Source organism: Varroa destructor, unplaced genomic scaffold (genome assembly GCF_002443255.2).
Source record: "Varroa destructor unplaced genomic scaffold, Vdes_3.0 BEIS01000007.1, whole genome shotgun sequence".
NCBI classification, from domain to species: Eukaryota; Metazoa; Arthropoda; class Arachnida; order Mesostigmata; family Varroidae; genus Varroa; species Varroa destructor.
Genome location: NW_019211460.1, coordinates 29,355,842 through 29,380,444, shown reverse-complemented (window position 1 = coordinate 29,380,444; position 24,603 = coordinate 29,355,842). Strand labels below are relative to the sequence as shown.

The 24,603-nt window shown below is 40.9% G+C and overlaps 2 protein-coding genes across 5 annotated transcripts in view; both read left to right on the top strand.

The window, feature by feature from the left end:
• Positions 1–979: 979 nt before the first annotated feature.
• On the top strand, positions 980–11,141 carry LOC111254754 (uncharacterized). Of its 2 annotated transcripts, XM_022815927.2 has the most exons (9): positions 980–1,140; positions 1,385–1,663; positions 3,118–3,290; positions 3,884–4,504; positions 5,480–7,634; positions 7,981–8,435; positions 9,024–9,282; positions 9,761–9,918; positions 10,217–11,141. In XM_022815927.2, the coding sequence occupies exons 3-9, from the start codon at positions 3,201–3,203 to the stop codon at positions 10,454–10,456; spliced, it is 3,978 nt and encodes a 1,325-aa protein (XP_022671662.1). In that variant the 5' UTR covers positions 980–1,140; positions 1,385–1,663; positions 3,118–3,200; the 3' UTR covers positions 10,457–11,141. The 2 variants fall into 2 exon arrangements, with proteins under 2 accessions (XP_022671662.1, XP_086831118.1); XM_086974992.1 differs by lacking the exon at positions 1,385–1,663 and having other exon boundaries at positions 982–1,140.
• A 12,568-nt stretch (positions 11,142–23,709) lies between these two features.
• The window catches only part of LOC111254477 (uncharacterized), a 44,899-nt gene continuing 44,005 nt past the window's right edge, over positions 23,710–24,603 (top strand). Inside the window, exon 1 of one of the 3 annotated variants that reach the window (XR_015317189.1) lies at positions 23,710–24,476. Coding sequence is in view for 2 of the 3 variants with exons in the window: in XM_086974998.1 (XP_086831124.1) it covers positions 24,418–24,476 (59 nt within the window). In the remaining variant the exon portion in view is untranslated. The remainder of the gene's footprint in view (positions 24,477–24,603) is intronic. The other 2 variants (XM_086974998.1, XM_086974997.1) reach the window with 2 other exon arrangements.

Here is a 24,603-nt window from a genome sequence, read left to right as displayed (position 1 = left end):
CTGTTTAAAATTATTACTACCTACTTCAGCCTAGAGACATCTGAATCATTTGCAGAACGAAAGCCAAAGTACAATCATCATATTTGAGCCTTAATTATGCCCACCAACAGTCGACTTGTTTTGGATTTCCATTGCTTTTGATAGATGATAGACGCTTCAATGTAATATTTCATCAGTTCGCTCAATATGAATAAATTTGCTCAATTTTTGGGTACCGAAATTTGGTTCATTTCACGTTGTTGCTGATATAAAAAGTAATAACTTCCATTAAATTACTTGTTTGAAAGAGAATTAAATTTAACTTCATTTATCGACTAATTAACCAATGAAGCGAAAATTGCCGCCGCAACCGGCCGCTTCTATGAGAAACGATGCATGGACTCCATCGTGTATGTCTAGCCACCATGAGTCAATGTTGGTGTTTGGCCAAAAGAGCAAGGCATACTATTATATGTAGGCAAAAAACTGACTGGCCAATAGACGGATCATTTTCAGTTGTCTACATCAGAATTCAGATTCAGTCTTTCGGCTACCCGAAATTACCTGTTCAGTATACAAAGCTGGCGCCGATAAGATAAACCCTTTAGTCGATGACAATATAACGGCATATGAATGGAGAACAGGAAAATATTTTGTATTTGAAACTGACGGTAGTCATTATTATTTCTGGCGGCAGGCCTTTTCCAGGACGAGACAAAGCGTATCTTCGCAAGGTTTCAACCTACATTATCTGTTTACATATTTTAGACCTGGCCAGTGACTACATTAGCATTACACTATCAGGGGAACCACATGAATGGCTGGTTATTTCTTGAGATCCAGCAGCATGCGACAAGCAAAAGTAATCGTGATTTCTCTCGCTGTGATTCCAAATGTACGTGTACGATGTGACCGCTACGTGCGCTAATGTGATTCCTTAATAAGATGTAACAAGCTCCACTGCCGATGTTATCCATGGACGCCGATAATGCACGTGGGCGTTCAGTATCAAAACGTACAAGACGCCTCCTTTGCATTATGGCGGCGCGCGCTCGACCAAACGGCACCCATTAGTTCGGCGACTCGACGGACTTGTCATGTCGATGAAGTGTATAATGCGTGTGTCATAAGGCTACAATTTTTTCTGCTACTTTTAGAAAGGTATGTGTCTTCAGTGAAAATGGCGCGTTGTGAAGAGCGTTTATATGACCGCTTTTGAAAAGGGGCATAGAAGGAACCGACCAAGCTCAACGTATAGCTAGATATGGCCGGCTGAAATAGAATAGAACACATAATTGTATCATAGAGAATGCAATATGCTGATCACCTATGTGACACTGCAGTTATTCTAAGAAGTCTATCCTTATGTAGAATTTCATACAACCTGTGCATACAATCATTACAGCTATGAGGAAACGCACGGGGGCGAAGTATGCTTGTTTCTGAAGTTCAAACGAGATAAGAGGGCGTAGATCTGAACACAACGTGATGATCAGCGTAGAACCGTAACCTTCTACATTTGGTCACTATGATCTTCGGATGCTGACTTGTGTTCAGACATACTCCGTCGACCCTATAGGCAGCAAAATTGCATAAGCAAAATTCTGTCTTATTTCCACTAGGGGAGGTTTTCTCACAGTTTTTACGCTATACATCGATAAAACTCGGCTCTCAATTTTCTCACGTAAGTTTTTTAATTTTCCAAAAGTTAATAATCGCTCGTTTTACGTCACGGCATGCGCGTATATTGCTTAGCAACCGGACTGCATAGATTGACATGTTGCAATGTATCAGGCTAACAAGTAAGCAAATAAACATTAAATGATGACTCATTCAAAGATATCATTTCGCCGAAAACATATCTGCAGTCTTCATTAACACACATTTATCATTGAATTAGCAAATGCTTTATAAGAAACACCATGTAAACAACTGGGCAGTAATAATCAGATGATCTACTTTTTTTTTCTGACGGCGCTAGTACATTTATTCATGCTCATTGTACATATCGTTGGCTTACCATAAACCATACAGCATAAAGCAGGTGTCTTCGGAGTCAGTTTGTTCAGCTATCATCATTATATACCATATAGAGTTTATGCTGTATATAGACCTAATGGTCTATTTGGGCCAGGGCAAGGCCGAAGGCCTCACTATAGATAAGCAGTGCATCGCGCCCACCCAGACTATTCTTCCACCTGCGACTAGCGCCATGATAGAGTCAACAACGGCATGACGGTATGCCTCAGTGGCCCTCGTATGTCGTTTAGCCTGTTGTCCATCAGATATAACCGCGTTTCTAAGGAGCCGACTACTGCATGAGTGGTTGTCGGAAGTCGGGAAACTTCATTGTCGTATACGTAATGCAGCGATATTTGCTTGAAGTGGGGTCATAGATTAGTGAAAGGACCCTGGACCCTGCAGCTTTACAGAGGCAAAGACTACGAAGTTTGTGTAGGGTGTTCGCGTTACGTTGAACCAGCGCTCAAGTTATAAAGCACACGGCCAAATCCCGCCGTAACTTGCCATTCGAGACGTACGAAGCAGTGCAATATATCGAAAATAACAATCTCTATGCTATTATATAGTTGATGATCATTGTACTATAGGTATCGTATTGTTGCGGCTTGAATGCACGGATTCCTCCTAGTTTAAACTTTCTGAATGTTTCCAAATTGTTATTATACACTACAGCTAGCTCACGATTCAGCAAATATGAACTTTGCCTTTTTAATCGCTACAATAAATTCAACTTTTTTGCCACGACAATGTACGTGCTGTACTCAATGTATGTTCGTCGCTTGCCTGAGGGCAAGCTTGCTCAAGTTACTGAACTATGGAGTCTAAAAAACTAAAAGACTAAAAAACTTTGTTCGCACTAGAAACGCAAAGAAATGTCTATCCAAGCATCGAGTGAGTACTAATTTATTAGATGAATCATTTTTGAAATAGCCATTCAATTATTGTACAGTTTATCTTTGCTGTCAGATGCATTTTATGTTGCCACCGTGCACCTACTCAGATATTTTACCACGTAACGTCCACTTTATTGGGCACTTATAACAAAAATAATCGTATGCTATAACCTTGGCTTAAGTGGATTACGAGTGAAAAACTTCTGTCTCGTTTGTTCTTTAGCAAAAATAACTTCATAGGTAGACACGTAATTACGGATTAAAAACGACGACATATAGATATAGCAAAGATCGATTTTCACGAAAATGAACCCCGAAAGCACTGACGTGAACAAGCACGCCAGGGAGACCAGCGCACGTCATTGGATGTCTAACGTACAAGGTCTTCTTCAAGAGGTATGAATCTTTTTCTAATATACGTACAGTAAATCAGCCTGGTGTCAATACTAAGTAAGCTCTATTCGCTAAAATAACAGACGTAATTAAAATTACTAATAATGAGCATCGTTGACCTGAGACCATTAGTCAGCAAACTATGTAGTTATTAGATAGCGTCCATTGATACCTGGCAATAATCTAAAAAAGTTTGTTTCCTCGCTAGTACATTCGTTTCGAAATAATAAATTAAAAATATCCACTAAAACATATACACTAGTGTCCTTCTTATAGTAATCTTTTTTTGCACGCTTGATTTATTATTAAAGCCTGGTAACTTGTTTGTGGTTAAGTCTATTGTGGTTCTGCATTATTACTTCGACAAAGTTAAAACGCTATCGAAATGTCTTTGTTTCTTAGCCGTTTGAGAAATCGGGTTAGAGGTCCATCTAGGTCTATCGTTTTCCGATAGAGGATCGTTGAATCAAGAACACAGAAATCTCTCATAACGTCAAACTACATTTTTACTAACCGGAAGGAAGGCGCCAACAACTTTAAAATCACTCTCTACTTCAATTGTTTAATCTGATTATTCTGCGCTCGGCCTATTTCAGCTAGTGATGACTCAGAAAGGCATTGAAGAGAACACTGCAACCGTGAAAAACAATATGAAAATTATAGAACAGCATGTAGGCCGCCTAGAAGGACACATTCGCAAATTTGAGTCGCGCATTATGCATCAGATGATTGTCCAGCAACTCCAATTTTTAGAAAAGCTATCGAGCACTAAAAGCAGTCAGACATCAGCCGGGTTTCCTGCTTCGAAAGATACGACTTCAATCGAAGGCGATTTTTTTCAAACCTCGAATGAAACACGTATCATGGGCGAGGAAATGAAACAAATTCATACGAAGCAGCAGGAGCAGCAATCACAGAACTCAAAAACAGCAGCTAACCGAAAGTACGGTGATTCTTCGTGCTTCAATCTAGGCCTAGGTGCTCAGGGAGCTCGACCTGAGAAACTGTCCACGGAGAAGACCTTCACCCCAACAACGAGGCTCGTGTTCAGCAGCAGGGCTATTCGATTTAAGCGAGTACCTTGTAAAGACAAAATGTTTCCACCCGGTGACTGGGTCGATGGAAGTATTGAGTGTTTCATCGAGCATACCGGCCCAAACCATGAGGAAACCACAGTGGGGTACTTTTTTATTACCCACGTCGGTAGACTGAAACAGGTAATTTCGAATTACGTCACTATAGAAACTAGCAAACCTTAAAGGACCATGTTTTTCACGTTAGCCAATATATCATGTTATACAGGTTAAGTTGTTTGAGCCTTTCAACAATTTAAACCGCATTGGAATCGTTTAATGCATTATGAGTGAAACATTTGTGGAGGATACGTGTTATTTTACACTGCACTGTATACCGTTCAATTGAAATTTATAGGAATTAGTGCTCTGGTATTGAAGGATAAGCAAACATTTTCGTCTTATTCAACTGTCGGGCAGTGTTAGTTATATTCCTTCGTAAGAATATAAAAGTAACAGACATTTTACTTCAATTAACTCAATCATTTTTTGTCCACCGTCGATTAGCATTTAGAGCGGATTTCCATTAGAGAGAGATTAGAGAATGAAAAATCAAGCATGATATACGTTACTAAAGTTTTTCTTTTTAGTCGTTCTGCTGGAAGCAGTATTGGGAAATCATCCTGTTTGGCCTACTTTTTCGAAAACTATTATCATACTTATTGCTAATATCGTGTCCTTAACACACATCAAAGATGTCCGCTGATTTTATAATCTGCGGTTCCTATCAATTATATTCATGATTTATAATGTCTGTTTCCACTTAATCAAACTTAACTAATTTATAGAACTTTAGCAATTTATACCTGCCTCGAGCAATCATTTCACGATTTCAAAACAAGACATGCCAATAGTGTGATGATACAGATATATAGCAATAGTTTTTTTTATCTACGATAGAGTGAAATCTGTTATCAGCTGAATCCTAATTACCTACATTGTCGCAAGATAACACCTGTGATTACTTGCAAATTAATTCTGTGATTGTAAGGGGTCACGTCTCGCGTAGAAACGTTGCGGCACTTTTCCTTATCAGGCATGCGTTTCATGGCAACAGCGTATTGTTAGCCACTATGACAGTTTTCCGTTCTTCGTCTGTGTTATGCGCGTTGAACGCAGGTGATCGATTCCAAAATGGACGTACTGGTGAATAAGAGAGGCGACATTGTCGAATCAATTATGACGGTCCTTAATGGTACGAGCTACTTCGTCACCTTCTATCACCTCGCTAATTCGCGTTTGATGAAGATTTTACTGAAAGTTTTAGCTGACGCTGGCGCAAATCTCCGAACGCAAGAGCTAACTAAAAAAGTTCAGCCGTCCTTAACAACCTCAAGCAAATCGGCCTTCGCAATTCCAACATTTTCCGGTACGGATACTACACAAAAGACAACACCGTCTACTGCTTCTGGTTCCTCAGAAGCTTTTTACATCGCATCAAAACCATTAGTAGTAGCCAAGAAACCCAAAGTTGGCCAGATACCAGATAAAGCGTCGTCAATTATTGCAAAGACGTCAAAGACAATTTCAGTCCCTTCGGCCACACCGAACAACAAGCTAAAAAAGAACGCTAACCTCGAAGTAGCATGGCTTGAGGAAGAGGTGGCAGCAATGGCTGCGAAGACGGTTGAAACTGCCACAAAAGTTGCCCTAAACGTAGTGAAGGTCTTAGAAGACAAAAGCATTATTAAAGAAGCTCCAAACATTTCACCAGCAGACAGGACTACAGGTAAAGCTCCGGAAGCGATAGCGACAAGCACAAAGAGCAAAGACACCGCCAATTGTTCCATTTTTGAAACGTCATCAGCCTTCAAAGACGAAGTACACAAGAGCGCAAGTTCAGGACAACGAAAAGCTACCACAGTGAACACGAGTGTTGCGGCTCCTATGGAAAGAGATGCCTTAAGCGTTCGCTCCAAATCTGCGTCCGAGTGTGCGGCGTCAAAAGAAACACTTGATGTTTCTCTTAAACATGATACATCTAGATCTTCTGATGCGTCATCGACGGCTGTGCCTTCGCTAGCGAAACCGATTTGGCCGTCTGATGTGGCACCAGGACATCGTTCAGGAGCGTTAGCGGACTCAGACAGGAAGAGTGTACCTTTTGCGTGGAATCCTACTAAATATGCTCCTACAACGTCCACAACGACCCGGCCAACGTTCGATGGGTTGAACATATATTACAACCGAATACAAACTCCGCCTTGTGCAGCCTGGTATGAAAAAGCCTATGAGAGTCAAAGCGAACAAACTACATTAGCTACGGCATCTGATCTGACCAAGCGTTTGGGAATAACTGATCAATGTCCCTTCTTCAACTTTGCTCAGAGTGAATCACAGATCAGTAAGATGCCCGAGCTTCCAAAAGCTTTCGGTACTCCGGGTTCCAACAAAGAGATTGAGGTTGTCGTTGCTAAGTCGGAAGCGCACTTGCGCCGCTTTAAAATGGATCAGTGGTTTGATGTGGCCAGCGGTACTTTTAGAATCCGTCGAGGTTCCACTACATATCTGCCACGACTCGTTATGACGACAAACACGAAGCCCGAAACCGTGTGTCTGAATCACTATCTCACAATATTGATGACGTTCACCGTCAGCTTCGATAGCAAGAGCATTCAATGGGGAGTTGAGGATTACGCCAGCGGCAAACCCGTGGCTGAGATCTTCGAGCTCCGCTTTAACAATCCGTCGACTTGCATCACCGTCTTGGCCATAATCAAAGCCCTGCAACGGCAGATGCGCATTAAAGATACTGATGCTGCTGTAGATAACAGAGCTTTAACAGCAGGAACCGTTGAGTCGTTTGGTTGTCGGAAGGTGGGCATATCCTCGTGGCCGTTGCCGATAATCAGTGCACCCCAGGCAAACAAACCAAACGCGAGAGCGGTCAAGGAAAAGCTTGTGAATACCGATGGCCTTGCCATTAATGATGCTGATCATGTTGCTGACGGTAATAAGGAAGTGATTCCAGCTATGAAACAGGAGACATCCAATGATGACAGAAGCGACGAAGATGACGGCAACGTAATTAACGAAGAAGATATCAAAGTTGTCGATGATGACGGATCTGACGACGGTACAGAAGTTTGCAACGATAAAAAATATTCTGAAGAGGACAACCTAGACCCCGTCGTGATGGTCCCGGCAGTTGCTTTAGAAGCAACATCCGCGCCTTCAGCGTCGCTCGGACATAGCGAAGCACCACAAACAGAGCTCAACTCACCTTGCATCACCCTCGACCGCGGCAGCAACGTTAAGCCAACAGAGAAATCCGGTGAGCCTTAAACTTAAACATTTTTGGATAATTTAATAATGAATATATTCGGTGCTTATTTCAATAAGTATGTTTCCTTTTATTTGTTCTCTTGTGCTTGAAAATGCTACTGTAATATTGGGCGTTGTTTACCAAAAAAGCAAATAACGGTATAGAAACCTTTGTGCACAGAAATGGTGATAGGTATACGCTTTCCTTCTTAATGATAGGGTCTTAGCTAGAAGATCCTATAAAAATCACAACTGGACCCTTGCTCAAGGTTACCAAACTCCTTTTGTTGCTCCTTTCCGGCCCGTTATATACATATACACAACTCTAAAATGCTGTTCATGCCGTTGTATTGCAGAAATAAATGAGTTGCATGCTTTTTTATCGACGCATGCGGAAACGAAGGGGGAGAACAGTGAAAAATCGGTAATCGCACAACAACAGCCTGCGGTTCGCAGTGCTGATTCAATCTCACTTACCAAAGAGAAAGCCAACCCAAAACCAGTAGTGTTCGAAGATCCTTTAAACTCGTTTGCAGAAGCCGGTCAAAGAGCTCACATAGAATCGACCATTTTTCAACGAGTTACTGACGATTGGTCTCGCCCTTTGCTGAGGCCGTCGTCTGTGCAAAATGCTATTTATCAATCAAATGAGAGCAATCTTCCAGGATCTGGCACAAACGATGTCGTCCTCTGCATTGTGCCAGGATTATTGTACGTTGCCGACGAGAACATGCACTGGAAGCACTTATGTTCGGGCTACCTCCGCGTTAGTCGGCGCACTGATGGCCGAGCAAAAATCACCATGCACGATGTAAGATTTTATATTGGGCTATTGGAATTATTATTAATAATATTAAAGTTCATAATAGTGATTATAGCAGTATGAAATTCAAATTCTAATTTATGACTAACCTGGCCAAGCTATTCGGGCTAGTATTTGCTAGAACGATGGTTAGTGTGGTACTAGTATAGCTTTTCAGAACTTCAAAATTTTCCCGTTTTTCCAGCACACGTCTTTATTCTAGCCGTAATTTTTAGGACGAAAATAACAATATGATGAAAGATGTGACAGGAACATTTAACTTGCGTCGATATCATCGGCCATATCTCTGCGCAAAATTCGCATATAGTTTTTCTGAGCGGACGGGAAAAAGAAAAAAGAAAAAAAAAACTTGATTTTGAGCCGTTCCGGTAAGAATGTGTTCAACTCGTGCAAGCCACTTCAAAAAAAATAAACGAGACCAAGCTTAAATTGGTCAGTAGGCGTAGTTTTATTGTTATTATTATCTGACGCACTAAGACAGGCAAGCGTCTGTTAATTCCTATTAAATAGGAAATCAGAAAGTTCCGCGAATTTACTTACTAATACTGGTTAACAATGCCTGCTCGGCATTTGTAGACACTGAACGAAAATCATCCACTGGTATGTCACCACTTAATTGAACACAACACGAAGATCATGTCCTATGCATCCCGACTTTCCATTTGGGTCGGCTTGGATTCCGTGCTCCGACCAGGTCGATTATTTCGAGCTACGTTCAAGTTTCACGCGACGCATGAAAAACTCAGCAATGACTTCAAAAGCATCGTCACCCTGGAAGCGAGAAAAGTCGAGCCCAATAAGCCAGTAGGACCAGCTTCAGACGAAATGCAAAATGGTAAGAAAGTTTGAAGCTCCAAAGATAAAATCATTATTAATCAATGACTCTGTTCCCTTAGATTCGCCTGAGATGTATCGCCTGGATAACTCCTGAAGCATTTTTGTGTTAGCATCGTTTGAGTGCGTAGGTTTTGTACACAGAAACACAACAACAAAAAGAATTTAGGGGGAGACAGCCTTCACGCGGAAAATTGAAGCTGACAAAGTTGATTGTTATTACGCGCATATAGATATATAATCATAGTATCTTAGTCTTTCATTGACATACCTAGAATTCAATTTGTTTCTGGAATTGTGAGACCAGTAAAATTCAACTGAACGGTTTCCAGCCAGTGAACCGTGCTACAGACTGCTGAGCCCGCAACAATCATCTCAGACTACAGGTATACGCTTTGATTGCATGCGTTGTAGATAGAGTTTGCCTTGAAGATATTCTTCTATATTAACTCATTATGCCTTATGATGTTTGCGATTAGTGGCTGTTGAGGAGGTGGTGTTCAAGGACGATCAGGATCCCAGAATGTACGTGTACAACAATAAGACGAAAAACTGGGATGAGCTTCAGGGCCTTGCCTTCTTGAAAATCTCACGTTTTAGCGGGGTTGCTTGCATAACGGCTGAATATAAGCTTCCGGTAAGTTGGCTTTGGCTAATCTTACTGCTTGAATAAAGAAAATTATCTAATGGGAAATAGACGGTTAGCATGCAGGTGAGCATAACATAGATAAATTGCGGGCTTTACGCGCCGTAGGCTGCTCGGTTTCAACGAGATGATTTGTTTCTAATTTTTTTATTGGCCTTGTTGTGTAGAGAAATTTAGGTTTAGAATTTTATGCACTATCGCTGCGCCGTCACAGGGAGGGTTGTGCTCGTCATTAAACGACTGATTTAGAATAAGTATTCCTGGTTTCTTTGTTCCCATATTTTCGTAGACATATCCCAGCGGTGTCCTTGCTCTCAGCCACCAAATTGTACCAAAAATGACTACCTATTTCGCTCGCACATTGCCAAACAGTGTAGTCTGGGATGCTACGGATAGCCTGCAAAACGAGTCGTTAAGAACCGCGTTCGCTTACGTAGCAAATAGTGCTACGAAGCGCATCGACTTCAAAAAAGCCTTCCTTAAGGAGGAGTTCAGACTAAACGTTGAGATGAGGTTTAAGAGTCGGTGATAAGAATCACTCGTCGTAAACTAGGTAGTTGGTTCTAATATTGACTGCTGTAAAGGTAACGGGACATGTTAGAAATGCGACTAAATTGACGTACAGCTATCTTTTTTACGGTGTCAAGCTATATCTACATGCTTTACATAGGCGATATAAGGTTCTAGTCATATTAGCAATTGACTTGAGTGTTGCTTGCTAATATGTCTTGCCTATCGTTACTCAAATTACTGTCATTCTTAAAGGTCCGCCGGCACCGACAAACGTGCCGGAGACATTTTTACAGGTATATTGTATTTGTTCTGCCATCATTTACTGTTTTTTATACTGAATGATGGCCAATTACGTACGATTATAAATGGTGCTTAAAATAGATCATAATGAAAAATAAATAATTCCATGCAATCTGCTTAGTGAAGATGAGGAACGTGCTTGAGAACATTTTATCTGTTTGGATTTGCTCAAATTTTATGAGTCAATCCATATATATATATATATATGCACTGCGCGACATTACTATTTTATACCTGGACGACATTAATAGGTAGGGTAAAGCTACCAGAGGACCATTGACAAGCAATAAATGACAACATATGAAATGCAGTGCGCAATTTTAAATTATACACGTAACCTAAAAATAGGCTAACAACATTATGAAATATAAATTAAAGAATATTTAATAATGATTGATTTACTCTCCGCTGTTTTTATTTGATCGGGCTGTCCTATCCCGTTAATTTCTATTTTCTGTTTCCGTGCTAATTGTTGTCTCCAAAAACGCTGTTGTATTCGCACGAAACTGGCGTCAGCAGGAGGTAGAGATAATCAAATCATCTAAGAATTAACAATAGTCATTGTTATAAGCTTTGTGTTAATTTTTGCGAATATTTTACTATTACTAATAACTAATAATGCTGAAATGGGACACTTATTTCGAAAAACATTGTTACGCTAAAATATAGATCTTTATATCGTTTTGCAATGATCCTCAACTGAAATTTGCTCTTAATAAATACCGATTTGCACCCGCTCCTCTGAGAAGACTTGTGAAGTTTTACATATTCTATAGCGGTACTGAATGGAAGGCAAGTGGGAAGACCTTTGTCCATGATACAATTTTACTTAGACGTAAATCTTCCAGTAACAATGCTGTTATGGTTAAGATCTACTAAATCTATTGCAACTATACTAAATATAGATCGGCAATATTCAAGGACTTGATGTAGGCGTGCGTAAACACTTCGGCATGTCTCAACTGTTTATTATTACTATATTTACGTATAGGATGTTATGCATGAGACGCGACCGGTGTCTTTCGTCTGCTAGAACCGTGTGACCGGTACACTACATAGCGATATCAGAAGTAGACGACATAGGGCATGGCTAATCGTTTGCGCCTTAGCAGAAGCTAGCGAAGTGTTTACGAGATCATCCCCTGTAGCGCCTGTCTGCTACGCAGAAATCCGATTCGGCTAATCGAAATGCGTCGTTATGCTATCGGCTACCTTATATTTAGGTGAATTAATTAACGGCACTGGTGTTATTTTGTTTTCATCGAGATAGTTGGCCAAAAGTGATCAGGATAGGCCCGTTGGCGAACGCTCTATAAATTGATATCTCGAAATGGAAGAGAGTTCACTCTATAAGGAGTTTCGATTAAAAAAAAAAATTAAGTTTAAGCCGGTTGATATCATTTGAGCGTACCGTGTCAACTGATTTACGACCTAAAAGCCTAATAAAAATGACTCGCTATAAATAGCTTGATAAAGTTAGTTTTATAAAAACCAATCTAATTAACAGAAACTCTTGACCCGGGAACTTTTTAAAATCTAAATGGCTTCATCGATTACTTACTCCGTTTATAACTACTGAGTCATTAATAGCACAACTGCTAAAGTTAATTGTGCTGTATTCCGTTAGACTTAAGGTGCTTGTGAAGTCGAGAAAATGTATTGTTTAGTAGCGATGGGTTCTGTGCGTAATCTTCTGCGATAGCTTTTAGATCCATGTTTAGGCAAGAAACACTGCATACATGTACCTGCAAATAGAAGCCAGTAAGCGTTCAAATTTGAATGCTCGCTATTTGTCAACAATTGTCTATTTGCCCCAAGCAAGCGGGCAGGGGGCGAACTTTTATAATAACGAAAAAGTTGTGGTCAAAAAGTCATTTTCAATACTTATCTATGTCTGCCTGTAGTTCGCAAAGTACGATATTCTGATTCTGAAAAGGTCATGCCTGCGGAGCAGTCGTACACATGCAGAACATCGAGCTCAAATTGGAACAGCTGACAAAGTGAGCCCTCGAAGCTCACGCATGGTGCCCATTGTCAACCACTGTGAACATGGCGCCTATGGAAACATCTTTCTATGATACGATAGCTTTTTTGCATTGTTTTTTTTCTTTTACAACAGATTTAAGTAGCTGTTTTCTAGAATTATTCCTTTACACTAGAGATAACCGAGAGCCGGCCGAAAAGATATATATATACATAAGTGAAGTCCATTATTACAAAATTCATCGATGGGGACGGGTAACTTCATGTAAGTGGTAAAAAAACAGAAAGATCATTTCGTTTTCGCACACTTACTGTTAGACTGGCGATATCTCTTTTATGGATTAGGCGGGTCGGGGGGTGCTTTTGTTGTTGTTGTTGTTGTTGTCGTCGTCGTGTCGTACTTGGTATATTTATGTGTGATATTATGCAGAATTAGATGAAATAATAAAGCTGCACTGACATGTTTACAATTGTTGTTGAAAGGAGATGTTCATCAAAACGCATTATGAAGAACGGTGGTCAAAGCCCTAGGCAAGATATTGTGTTTCGATTCAATTCCAAACAATGGGTCAGTTTAGTAAGCGGATAGATCAAAGTAACAAACGAAGATATAGGCTGTACGAGAATAAAGGCAACGAATGCGAACTCAGCCTCATAGCGCCCTGCGCTATTGAAAAAAGATCACCCTTCGTTTTCCAAGGCGTAAAAATCTCTAGGCCTTTAGGGCTTAACTAGTAGTACTTTACGTATTTCTGGCTGCGATGACGTGGTCGTAACCATCCATGACCGCGTTTTTAGACTTCCTTTTCGAGCGTCTTCAAAACAGTGCTTCTTTAATATGTCTGTTTGAAGTGGATCCAAATTGTCATGCCTCAATCTTTTACTAAAATATTTATTTTATACCTTCAAGCTTCCTTCTCCTTTGTCGCCAGCTTTGCCTTACCAGTTCATTGTTACAAATTTACTCGCATACAATGTTTCCGCTGCAAGTAGTCACAGGTACGTGCAGTACTCAAGTGTTATAAAGACATAATTCAATGTTCATAAAATATATTACACTTGGTTACCAAATGGAGGATGTTTCTGCTGAAAGGCTTGCCTTGCCAATGCTACTCGCGTCCATTTTAGACAACGTTTGGGACGAGACAGAAGATTCGCGAGGAGAACCGTGTTTTCACTTCAATATAAGATAGTTACAGGCATTTTTGGAAGAAGTCCGTTATCTCGGTTACACTGTATAGACGCAGATACAATCGATCAATGAAGGTATAGCAATATATAATGAAGGTCAGTTAACCAGAAAAAAATTCGGCAAATAATTGACTAAATCTATTGGACCCATCCAGTCCAGTTAGCTGAGTTACTCTAGAAAGCTTGATGGGCAAATTGTCATAGAAACAGAATATTACCAAGTTATCAGCTTGACGCTTGATTTGATCATACAGATTTGCCCCGTGTCCCCGCGTGATTTTCCCGCAGGAAGTGAAAAATGCGTGGAATATAATTGTAAAAAATTTCTAAAATTTTCTACCTGTAACCGTGCCGCATTAGCAAAATGCTAATATTGAACCCGATTCGTACATATCAAATATTTGTTCGTATACCGATAGTTATATTTTAGACGATATCAAAAGTGTAATACTATCGGCATTATTTAGCTCTGGTTTATTTATTAGCTCTGGTTTCTTTTAAGCAATCATCTATCGCTAAGTGTTCTCTAAAATTTTTCTATACAATTTTCTCACTTTTACTATGAGGGTAACTGCATTTTCTAACTGCGGTGGACGTGTGAGAAATTATTTGTGGAGAGCCATGCATACGCATCCATCGATATCCTGCCGCGTGGAACGAATTGAATTTCCTATACATAAACAAAAAAAAAAAAAAAACAAAAAAAAAAAAAAAACTTGATGAAAAAACATCACGAGCATGAAAGAAACACGAAGAAAAAAAAATCATGTCTTTTGTATTTCGATGGGCAGTATTAAAGAACTTCATAAAGTGGTTAGGGACTTGTGTTGTTAGAATAACATTCTATTTGTTTGTATATTCTAGTTGAAAGCCGGGTAAAATAGGATTCGCTTTTTTCCCCACTTGTTACTGATTACGTATCTGCACGGTAAGTAACGGTTCACTGATATTTTTTCACACTGATCGAGCTCTCTATAAAAGTCCGCATTTGTAGTTGTTCCTTTTGCAACAAGGGATCTCAACGAATGCCCCTGAGGAAGTTGAGTGAAAACAAACTACTAATAGTAATATTACAGTAATCATAGTTTATTCGATTATATTTTACATCCATCTATTCAAAATAATTGCTTAAGCGCGTCTTTCGTTTCAGCGAAGAATGTTGCTGCTGACGACTGTATATTTCTTTCTAATAAAGCGTGTGTGTTCGTTCGTCCGGTCCGAGATGTCCTTACTGATAGAACGAATTTAAGCTATTGAGAGGCTTGAAGGAACACTGTGGTACAAAAGCATTACTGTGTATGCAAAATCGTCTGCAAAACCAATTCATCAACGACGTATACCTGATATGCTGTGTTTCAAGGCAGGTGCCCAAAGTGAATGCGCCAGTAGGTTGAAGGAAGTTAAATGGATTTTTATCGTCATTGTTTTTGCCTTTCATTGTACAACTGTTTCTCTCACAGCGTCTCTCTTTACTGCCCGCCTTAGAAACGGATGAAAATCGTCTGTCTATGGTAATTGTTGATTTGATAGGTCACTCTATGACAGAGGGTTGTACTATCTATACATACATCATCGGTGCAAAATATTTCAGGTATCCCTCCGTATAACTCTCAATTCTGCTGATGAGTCGTACGGGCCAAGGTACCTTTCGAGCATTTCTATTTAAATTGGTAGTTGATTTCTTTACTCTTATCTACACTTCACGCTTAAACCATGACTCGGGAAGGACTAGTGCTACATACAGACCTTGATCCTTTGTTTGTTGATACCCTGATTATATCCTCACGACAGAACCCTGAAAACAGTAACCTTTATAAATATCACTTCGTGACGTGATTTACCGCCGTATACGTTTTGTGGCTAACAGAGACCAAACTAACAATCCTTATATTTTGTTTGTCGTGCAAGTGTGAAAAAGCCATAGATAAACACTCGTACAATGCCAACCAGCAATGTAGTTGTTTTCCAGTCCTATAATTATTAGGGAATGCATCTTATTTGAAAAGCCCAAATATACTTTGAGAGGTTTTTTCTTTTACTTGCTTGACACACATCAGAAACTCATAAAGCGATGGAAAAGTGTGGAGTATATTTTTCGAGAGACCATACGCCTTTTCTGTGGTCAGTGCCTTAGCTAGTTAGAAATGGTACTAAGGCAACAGTTGCATGTGAGAATGTCTCTCAAATAGTCTCTTAAATCACCAACATCGTGTCCCAGCAACGGCGCAGTGGGTAACGCGTTTACCTGCCAAACCTTTGGAAGGCATGTGCACTGGGCTGGGTTTAAATCCCGGACATAGACACGCCTCGTTTGCTGTTAGGAGCCAGCTGTCCGATGGAAAACTGGCAACATTTGTATGGTTTGCATTACAACTTCTTAATATATTCAGCAGGTATGTTTTATCAGCTAAAGGTCGTAACCATACATTTACAGGAGCATCCAAAACCATGAAGGCGGACGCATCTATTTGTATTTCAATATGCTGTGAGTGCTACAGTTTTAAATTGTTTAAATATAGCTTCTAATAGATATTTGCCGTGCACATATTTCCGTACCATGTTTTACGTTTTCCTTTTCACTTTGTCTTCACGGCGTCGGTAGAGAGCACAATGTAAAAACAATGCTTCCTCATGTTTATCTTATCTAGGCTGCTGCTATCGTCAACAGTGACATAACGGTGCCATTATTGCGTGTATAAACTTGTATACGTTCAAGGCAAAACATCGTCGTAAGAACAGAGAGTAGAGTACCGGCATTTCACAGCGTCACGGGTCATCTTTGTGACAGATGAACGCAGCGAAACCTCACCTATTCTGTGTTACATGTCTGTACCGCCTCAAGCATGGCGATAACAGATCGTAATTAACGTTTTAGTGTTAGCTCGGAAATGACATAATGGTGGCCATTTGACAAATAAGTCTTTTTCCTAATACATTTGTTTTAGTTGTTAACGATTACCGTTCGTTGGTCGTTTCACGTGAGTTCTTCGCTTGATATAGATTCAGTCAGTGTCAGACATGTTTTAGGTAACTCGTATCAATAAGCTTTCGTAACTAGCATTTTTTTTTTTTTTTTTTTTACCATAAGAGATAGGAATGGAGGTTCTGAAGAAAGGAAGCACATATTTTTCTGTACACAGCGATGAGCGAATGAAGTCATTCACAAACGATAGTACATGCTGGCCACTGAGCACCTTGTCCTTCCCGCTGTTGTGCCACGGAAACGGGCGTTAGATGGCGTCTTTGAGTGAATCTTCAATTTAGTCATACATACATACATACATACATATAAAAACAGCTGAGTCTGCTAAACGCTCGCCCGTGAAAGCCTGGTTCGTTTGTGTATGCTATTACTGCGGCGGTCACCATGACACGATAAATATATCGAGTTTTATGCTGGAAACTATCTTTTACATTGCATCTGATCCCTAATTACGGCTTCTCGACCACTAAAATGGCTGCTGGCCATAATCTGCCGCGACCCATGACGAGCTACGGTGTTGCGTTCAAGGAGCACCAATATAGCCATTCAAATGTTCAGCTCGACGCGCCACTAGCTCTAGACGTCATACTGGTCTACATTTTGAATGGTTGAAAGAGTCAACGTTTTTTGCCAGCTAAAAAATCGGCACGATGTATAACCGCGATGGTTGGGATAAGTGGTATAGTGAAACAGAAACTATTATATTTATTATACAATCGGAGCGACTCTGGTTAAACGCTCGACCTCGCTAGTGATTACCGGTGTCTAGAAAAGACTGTCGTTTTCTATTGTGTCTTACTACGGATACTGTTATGACATAAGCAGAAGGTTCAACGTCACCACTCGTCTCTGTTCGGCAAGCATGTAACGTCATTGAAGCTGCCGTCAGCATCATCTACGTAGCATTTATTAACGGGGTCCAGCTCGCGTTCTCACCAACGATACAGTGACGTTAACGGAAACATAAATGAATAAAAAGACGCAATTTTCTGTCTGATACGCATACTCCAACCAAGTTAATACACATAGTATGTGTCGTGTATACGTGCCTGTAAACCTGTTTGGACTTTGGATCGTCAAAACGAACCCTGTAATGGAGACTCACGAAGGCTGTAGCAATAGCAGATTACTGGACGTTTTCATGAAATCAGATCGACGTCGAGGCAAACGTCAAAAGCAACGCGGTGGCTCAAAAGCCGCTATGCCAGCAGCGAGTAGTCACCTTCAGGAGGAAATACCACAAGGTGGCGGGATGTAGAACTGGAACAAAGAACAGCCGTTATATGAAAACGTTCTGCCATGTAGCTCGTGCTCACACACGATGCCGTCGCAAAAGACAACGAATAGAGTCGCTATGTGTCTGTGAAACGGGGTTGTTTATTCTTCCAGATTTGTCGTCGGTTACTAACTTTAGCTGACAGCGACAACACTGATAGCTGATCAATCAGCAAACAAACAAATAAACGAACGAACGGACGTGCGTCAATTAAGAGAAAAACGAAACGAAATTTGGGTATAGGAAGCACAGTGTTTCGAAGACGAGTGCTTCACACCGACGCCGTGCAAACCACCAAAATGGATAAATAGATGTATCACATTTGATAAGCAAGATTGTTTACCGTGAGGTAACTTTTGTCTACATCAGAGAGTTTGTATTATATAGATAAGGTCATTCATACTGATGGTCTGTTTTGTCTACGGGTTGTCATATGTTGAATAAAGATGTTATTATTGCGGTTAGGTTAGGGTTCCGAGTGTATTTGTCAGGCAATTGCGCTAGGTAGAGACGTTTTCCTGTGTTCGGAACAACAACAAACTCATAGAGGTCACTTCACGAATACAGAGATATACATGTTTTCAGTGCTCAGCGTCTGGTCTGAATCCAACTGATAGGGTAACTGGCAATCATCGTGTATTAGAAAAAATTGGGCCGCGTAATCTAGGGTCACTCTAGGAAACCCATGGGTCACATCGACAGTGAGTAGTGATGCTACAATTCAGATTTTGTGATATTGTTAGAGATCGTTATTTCACGCTCAGATTACGTATTTAATAGTAGTTGAAAAGAAAATGCAAGATTATAAAAATATCACAGAAATTTCATAAGATACAACAATCATCTTGCTGAAACAATGATTTCGTTAAACAATAATGACACTTTATTTAAGGGTTTTGGAACAATGGTGCATAGATGCATGCTCTTTTTATATACATAGACAGAAAAGGATATACACGCACCGTCTTGCTCTTATCATATTGTTTTACAGGGTTATTTACCTGATTTTTTTTAGCTATATATTTTTATGAAATATTCGAACATTCCTGTTTTCAGTACGTGTTTATTAACACGCTAGAGCTGTTGCTTGTCGGTGACTTTGAAGAACTGATCGCAATTTCTAGCTATTTTATCGCATTTACATTTTGTGTATGTCTTCTCAAGCGTTAGTTCGCAAATCTTCCAGAATCTTTGTTTAGAACTCGGTATTATGCAGATGCTGTGTGTGAGACAAGTGGTACAATACCTATCTTGAATATTTATTCATACAAAGGCAGGTTCCTTAGAGCAAATTTATGTCAAAGGTTCCATGTGCCTTGCAGGTTAGCTGTCGTAGAAATTTATGTTCGAGGGTAGCTCAGATCGTTTGTAGGTTGTCTCCGACAACGGGATATGTATGAGTGGTTAAGATTTCTTTGCCCAAAGTGTAGGAGGGCACATTTTTTGATCGATGGTTTGGAATCTGGCTTATTGGTTCACATTAAAGACTAGTGCAGGGTATCCCACAACAACCGGCCGCTATCGCGCTTGTCCATTATTATATTTATATGCTACCTGCGTATATTTTCTCAAATACAGATGAGGCTAATATATACATGATTGCATTTATACAGGAGCAAATCGTGAAAAGCTCTAGGGGGTCGTGCCTTGAGGATAATATGAGATTGCCCAGGCGGTATCTGAGCATTTCTCATGGACCTCGACACGGAACGATCGCTGAGAAAGACTTGAACCTTTTTCACTAGCCGATCAATGACTCCAGTGCGAAGAAGCTTGGAATGGGCTGGTCGTTCGAACACTAACTTTCAATACACCACAATGAAACACCGTGGCATATTTACTAACTTCGCTCATTAAAATCGTGGTTCCATATATCCACACTAAATATCGATGAACTGGGTATCGGACACAAGTACTAGTTCATTGATGTTTTTGCAGATCGCTATACAAGTGAGGTGTTTGTTAGGGTAATTGATGATACCGGTTTCTCGTTGGTGTGCAGGACCGGGTACACCATGACCCTGCGGAAGACAGACATTTTTCTAGAGATTGAATTGATATCTGCATCATAGACCGTAAGTTGGATGCCCTTCTAGATACACTGGAACATATATTTGGGATCATTTAAATCGACTCAAAATTGATAATGACAGCAAGAACATAAATTAGTTGTATGTGATGTTATAAATATATAGAAATCGTTTTCAAAATCAGCTCAATCAGACTGTAACAACGCGAACTTAGGCGAGATTTTAACACCAGTTTGCTGTTAGGTATCATTAAATAAGCTTAACCATAAGCTGACGCTTGACGACCAGTAACCTCTGTATGGTTTTCGTCGAATCCTCCCCATCCTTAAGGATAACCTGCTGCGTGCTTGAGCGCAAAGATAGCACTAACTCTCATTTGGGCTCTTAAGCACACGCAAAAACGAATATGCACTTGAAATAAAATATTTTCTGATAATCTTTTTTGGACACAGGTTGAGTCGCTTTATACAACTATATATATATATATATATTCCACTATCTCCAAGGTTCTTGAAGAGTGCGTGTCGAAAACATGACAACGTAATTTAATGAAAAATAAGCAAAATATAAACATTTCAATATGTCGCTTGTTCTCTGATAACTAACAGATGATGCAGTTCTTAAGCGATTCGCAGAAGAAAATTAAGCCGATGGCCGACATCGTGAAAATCCACATGGAACTTGTGGGACTCGCAGGAAGTCAAAAGTTTGCGTAGAAGTGTCCAGGTTCTATGATGTCTCATGTAGTTGCTCCAGCCTTCTCGTGTTCACCTATTCATCAGGCAGTTCCGACCTCTTTTCTTCATGCCGATGCGATTACATTGGAGGTGACAGTGCGTCGCTCGCCATAAGAATCAATCAACCAATTCAAAGCAGATAGTCAACTACTATCCTCAGTATAACACAAGAGTAATACTCTTGTGTTTCACTACTTAAGCTTAAACTCCCATCGAGCAAATCGATAGTGTCACAGCAGAATGATTCCGATCGCATAAATCATGGCTATATCCAATCGTGGCAATGTCTCATTGCATTTTCTCTCATTTAACCCGTCGCCCCTTGCCCCCGTTCGACGGCAGTCTGGGTACGCACTTCGTACTGGCTGACAATTTCATTCTGCTTTCGTTCCCAACGATGAATGGCGCTGTTTGACCACTGGGCCCAATACAACGACCGCAATACGAACTGCCGTATATCGTATGCCGTACCGTTATAGCCGACGACAAATAGGCTGCGATGGCCGTTTACTAGAGTTCGATGATAACATCTACTTTAAAATGAATGCGGACAAAGCAGACGATGGTCGTATGAGGAGCCAATCGGGACATTGTCAAAAAAAATGTAGCTAACAGTCGCATGTACAGCAAATATCAACGAGCAGTACGTCACACATCAGACAATAGCAGGATTTGTCATGATTGAACCGGAAGGACATATTTGGGTTTTTGTAACTCAGTATTGGGTGAGAGGAACGATCATCGTTATAATCACCGGGACGAATGCGTTCTGATTGGGAAAGAATCTTAGAAAAAGGCCTATATCGGCGGCGTGGGGAATCGTTATCATCACATTGACATATGCTCCTCGAACTCCTTCATGCCTTCAATAGGAATTAAGACTAAAGTGATACGCACGTTTTTTTTTTTCTTTATAAACGGCCAAGAGCCTGTTTAAATACCCACCCGTTTAAATGGGACCTGTGAAGATCACTTGAATGGGAAATACGCTTCCTTCGAATGAATAGCACCGGGTAAACGGGACTCTAGTCAGGCTTGGCAAATATCTGATACAGAGAAATAAGTCTGTTCCTTGCAAAAAAAAGCAAACAAGATACAGTAGCATTTAAATACAAGCCCTTTTGAAAAGTCTCGCACAATGGGGTAATAGTTAGAATTCCGAATGATAACTGAATCTTCTTGTGTCTGTCACAAACAGCAAGGTCAACGTGAAAATGAAACACTGATTGATATACGTTAATTGATTTTCTATACGATCAGCCCGGTCACGATTTCTGTCGGCTTGTAAGTTAAATTCTAAAATTATAATCACGTGACCTATTTCATGTGCTGAAAAACTTCCGTCGTTCGTATGCTTGAATTGTGTCAGCCCGTTATCTTAGCTAAGTTATTTTTTTTGGAAAACCGAAGGTCTACCGGTGGCGTCCATGATGTTTTTAGTTGTAGCTAGATCGGTAACATGAATTAGTTATTGACTAAATGCATTGACACCAGGCTAATCTAGAGTGGTAAGGTCCGTATCATTTTCTGCGATCAAGAACCTGTTTTCGGTGCTGATCGGTATCGTTCGGATTAATTTGAGTAAAATGACAATCCATTGTATTTATACTATCGACGTAAACATGTTCTTAATGAACGTTTCAGACCGACAAACGCATGTAGCATGTTTTTTCTTAGGGACTATCATGTCCCTGCCCTAAAATGATAGTTCTGCGGTCATTTTTGGATTGCTTTTGAAGAGCATATCAGGTGGGCTTCACTAAGAAATTGTCCCACAATTGCCACGAGTTTATGATGCACCATTTTAGACACGGTGGCAATCCTTATAATTTCCCTTTAGCTTCAAAATTGAACCATTTTAATATCTACCTCGAGCTATTCATCCATTTTACACATACTACTGTCAATGTAGCGCTTGCTTTATTGCTACGGTACGGCTGAATTTATTTAGCCTTTGTAGTTGCATCCAATTTTTTGTGCAAATACCAAATATCTTCACATATCGAACCTTGTCTTTCTACTGCGTTCAGCCATAACTGCGTCTGATTCCGTTCTCTTCTGTTGCTTTGGGTCGATTTCGCGCAGATCATGTTGTCACTACGAGCAGTCTAATAAACGTTTTCACCAGCTACCGCTGCTGAAAATGTTGCGAGTTTTATGTTCGCTTGCGCCGTTTGGTCTTTTTTCAGGCTCTTATTAGTGTCCCAGCTACCATTACTATCTTTCCTTCAACCTGCTATACCGAATCACGCCTCTCATGCCAGTCTTGTACGACCGAGTTGACCAGCAAATTACTTTGTCCGTCTAAGCAACTTTTCCAGCTATCGGTTGTTTTGGGAGTTCGCTCAGCCCAATTCCAACAACAGCAGCGATAGAAATGGCCCTATCGGCTTATATAGTAAAGGTCTATATGACTTAAATCGGCCACGCTGGCTGGTGCCGCTGCCCTTACCAAGCCCATGCTCACGGTGACACAAACAATCGTACTGTCGACATCGATAATGACGTCAGCTGACCACTAGCACCGCTGCGACCATTACTAGTACCCATCGTAAGACCGTGCAGCAGCAGTAGCAGCAGCAGCAGCAGCTCCAGAACCGTAAGCGCAGGATCGGTTCATCCTCGATAGAAAACGCTTACCGCTTACTGCTCATGCTGCTGCCACCGCCGCTGCTGCTGTCGCCTCCACCATTGCCCTCTCTGCACTTTCATCTTCCTTTTTCCCCCTCTCGGATTGTGCGTTCGACGACGGTGTACGGCCACCGTTTCTGCCTCAGTCTATCGATAGGAAGAGAAAGAAAACGTATTGTACACCACCAAATTCACCGTTAACAAATTATTAACGGAATCATAGCCGCAAGCAGTTGCTCCTCATTGACTCCTGTCGACCGTAACTGGTCACTCGGCTATTCTACTGTAGAAACAGCATTTGAATAACCACTACAACTCCTCTTCATTGTGCTCGTCCACGTAATCGTCGTTGAAGCACTGAAAGACAGCGAAGCGCACAACGGCGGGGGTTAGTGGCGCTGGGAGCTAACTCCATTCGCCCTGACGACATCGGCAGCGAGAATAGAAGCGAGATCAGTCGTTGTAACCGCTACGACGGCTTGTTCATGCCCGCGCACACACATACCCATGCGACAACGTCACAGCCGCGTGCCTATCGCCCCTGGTGCCGTCTCTCGCTATTGTCCCATTGACGATAGAAACGTCACAAGCCCTAACAGTCTACAGCTGGCCGCGGGAGAGCGGCTCTTCATCGCTAAGTTGCGTCGAGAAGAGGGTGAGTTCCATCATTCGTCGATCTACTGTGTTTTACGGTGTGGTGTCGCCCGTTCGTAAGCCTCTTTCAGTGTCTCTTCGTGTGGGTCGGTTGGAGTCATCATGGCCGCGTTAACAATCGTGCGAGAACTGCACTAACAACAGAAAAGCACGAGCGTTTGAAGCGGGGTGATCTTCTACGCGTTCAATGGTATGGGAGCTGATCGCGTTGAGTTTGTCCTGCTATTGAGAGAAGCACTCTTTGTGGTTCGGCAAGTAGACTGTTTGATATTAAATTACGCTTTGTTAATTTCGTTAGGGAAACAGAAGGCATCTACGCAAGAAAGGTTTCGCGCTCTTTGTCTGCTACAGATACTTTCAGCTGTGAAAAACCTTATG

What these genes read in the sequence shown, in the direction of transcription:
- LOC111254754 (XM_022815927.2), top strand. Translation starts at nt 3,201, where the DNA reads ATGAACCCCGAAAGCACTGACGTGAACAAGCACGCCAGGGAGACCAGC. An exon ending in ACGTCGGTAGACTGAAACAG is followed by an intron (nt 4,505 to 5,479) that starts GTAATTTCGAAT and finishes CGTTGAACGCAG; the next exon opens with GTGATCGATTCCAAAATGGA. An exon ending in CAAAAATCACCATGCACGAT is followed by an intron (nt 8,436 to 9,023) that starts GTAAGATTTTAT and finishes CGGCATTTGTAG; the next exon opens with ACACTGAACGAAAATCATCC.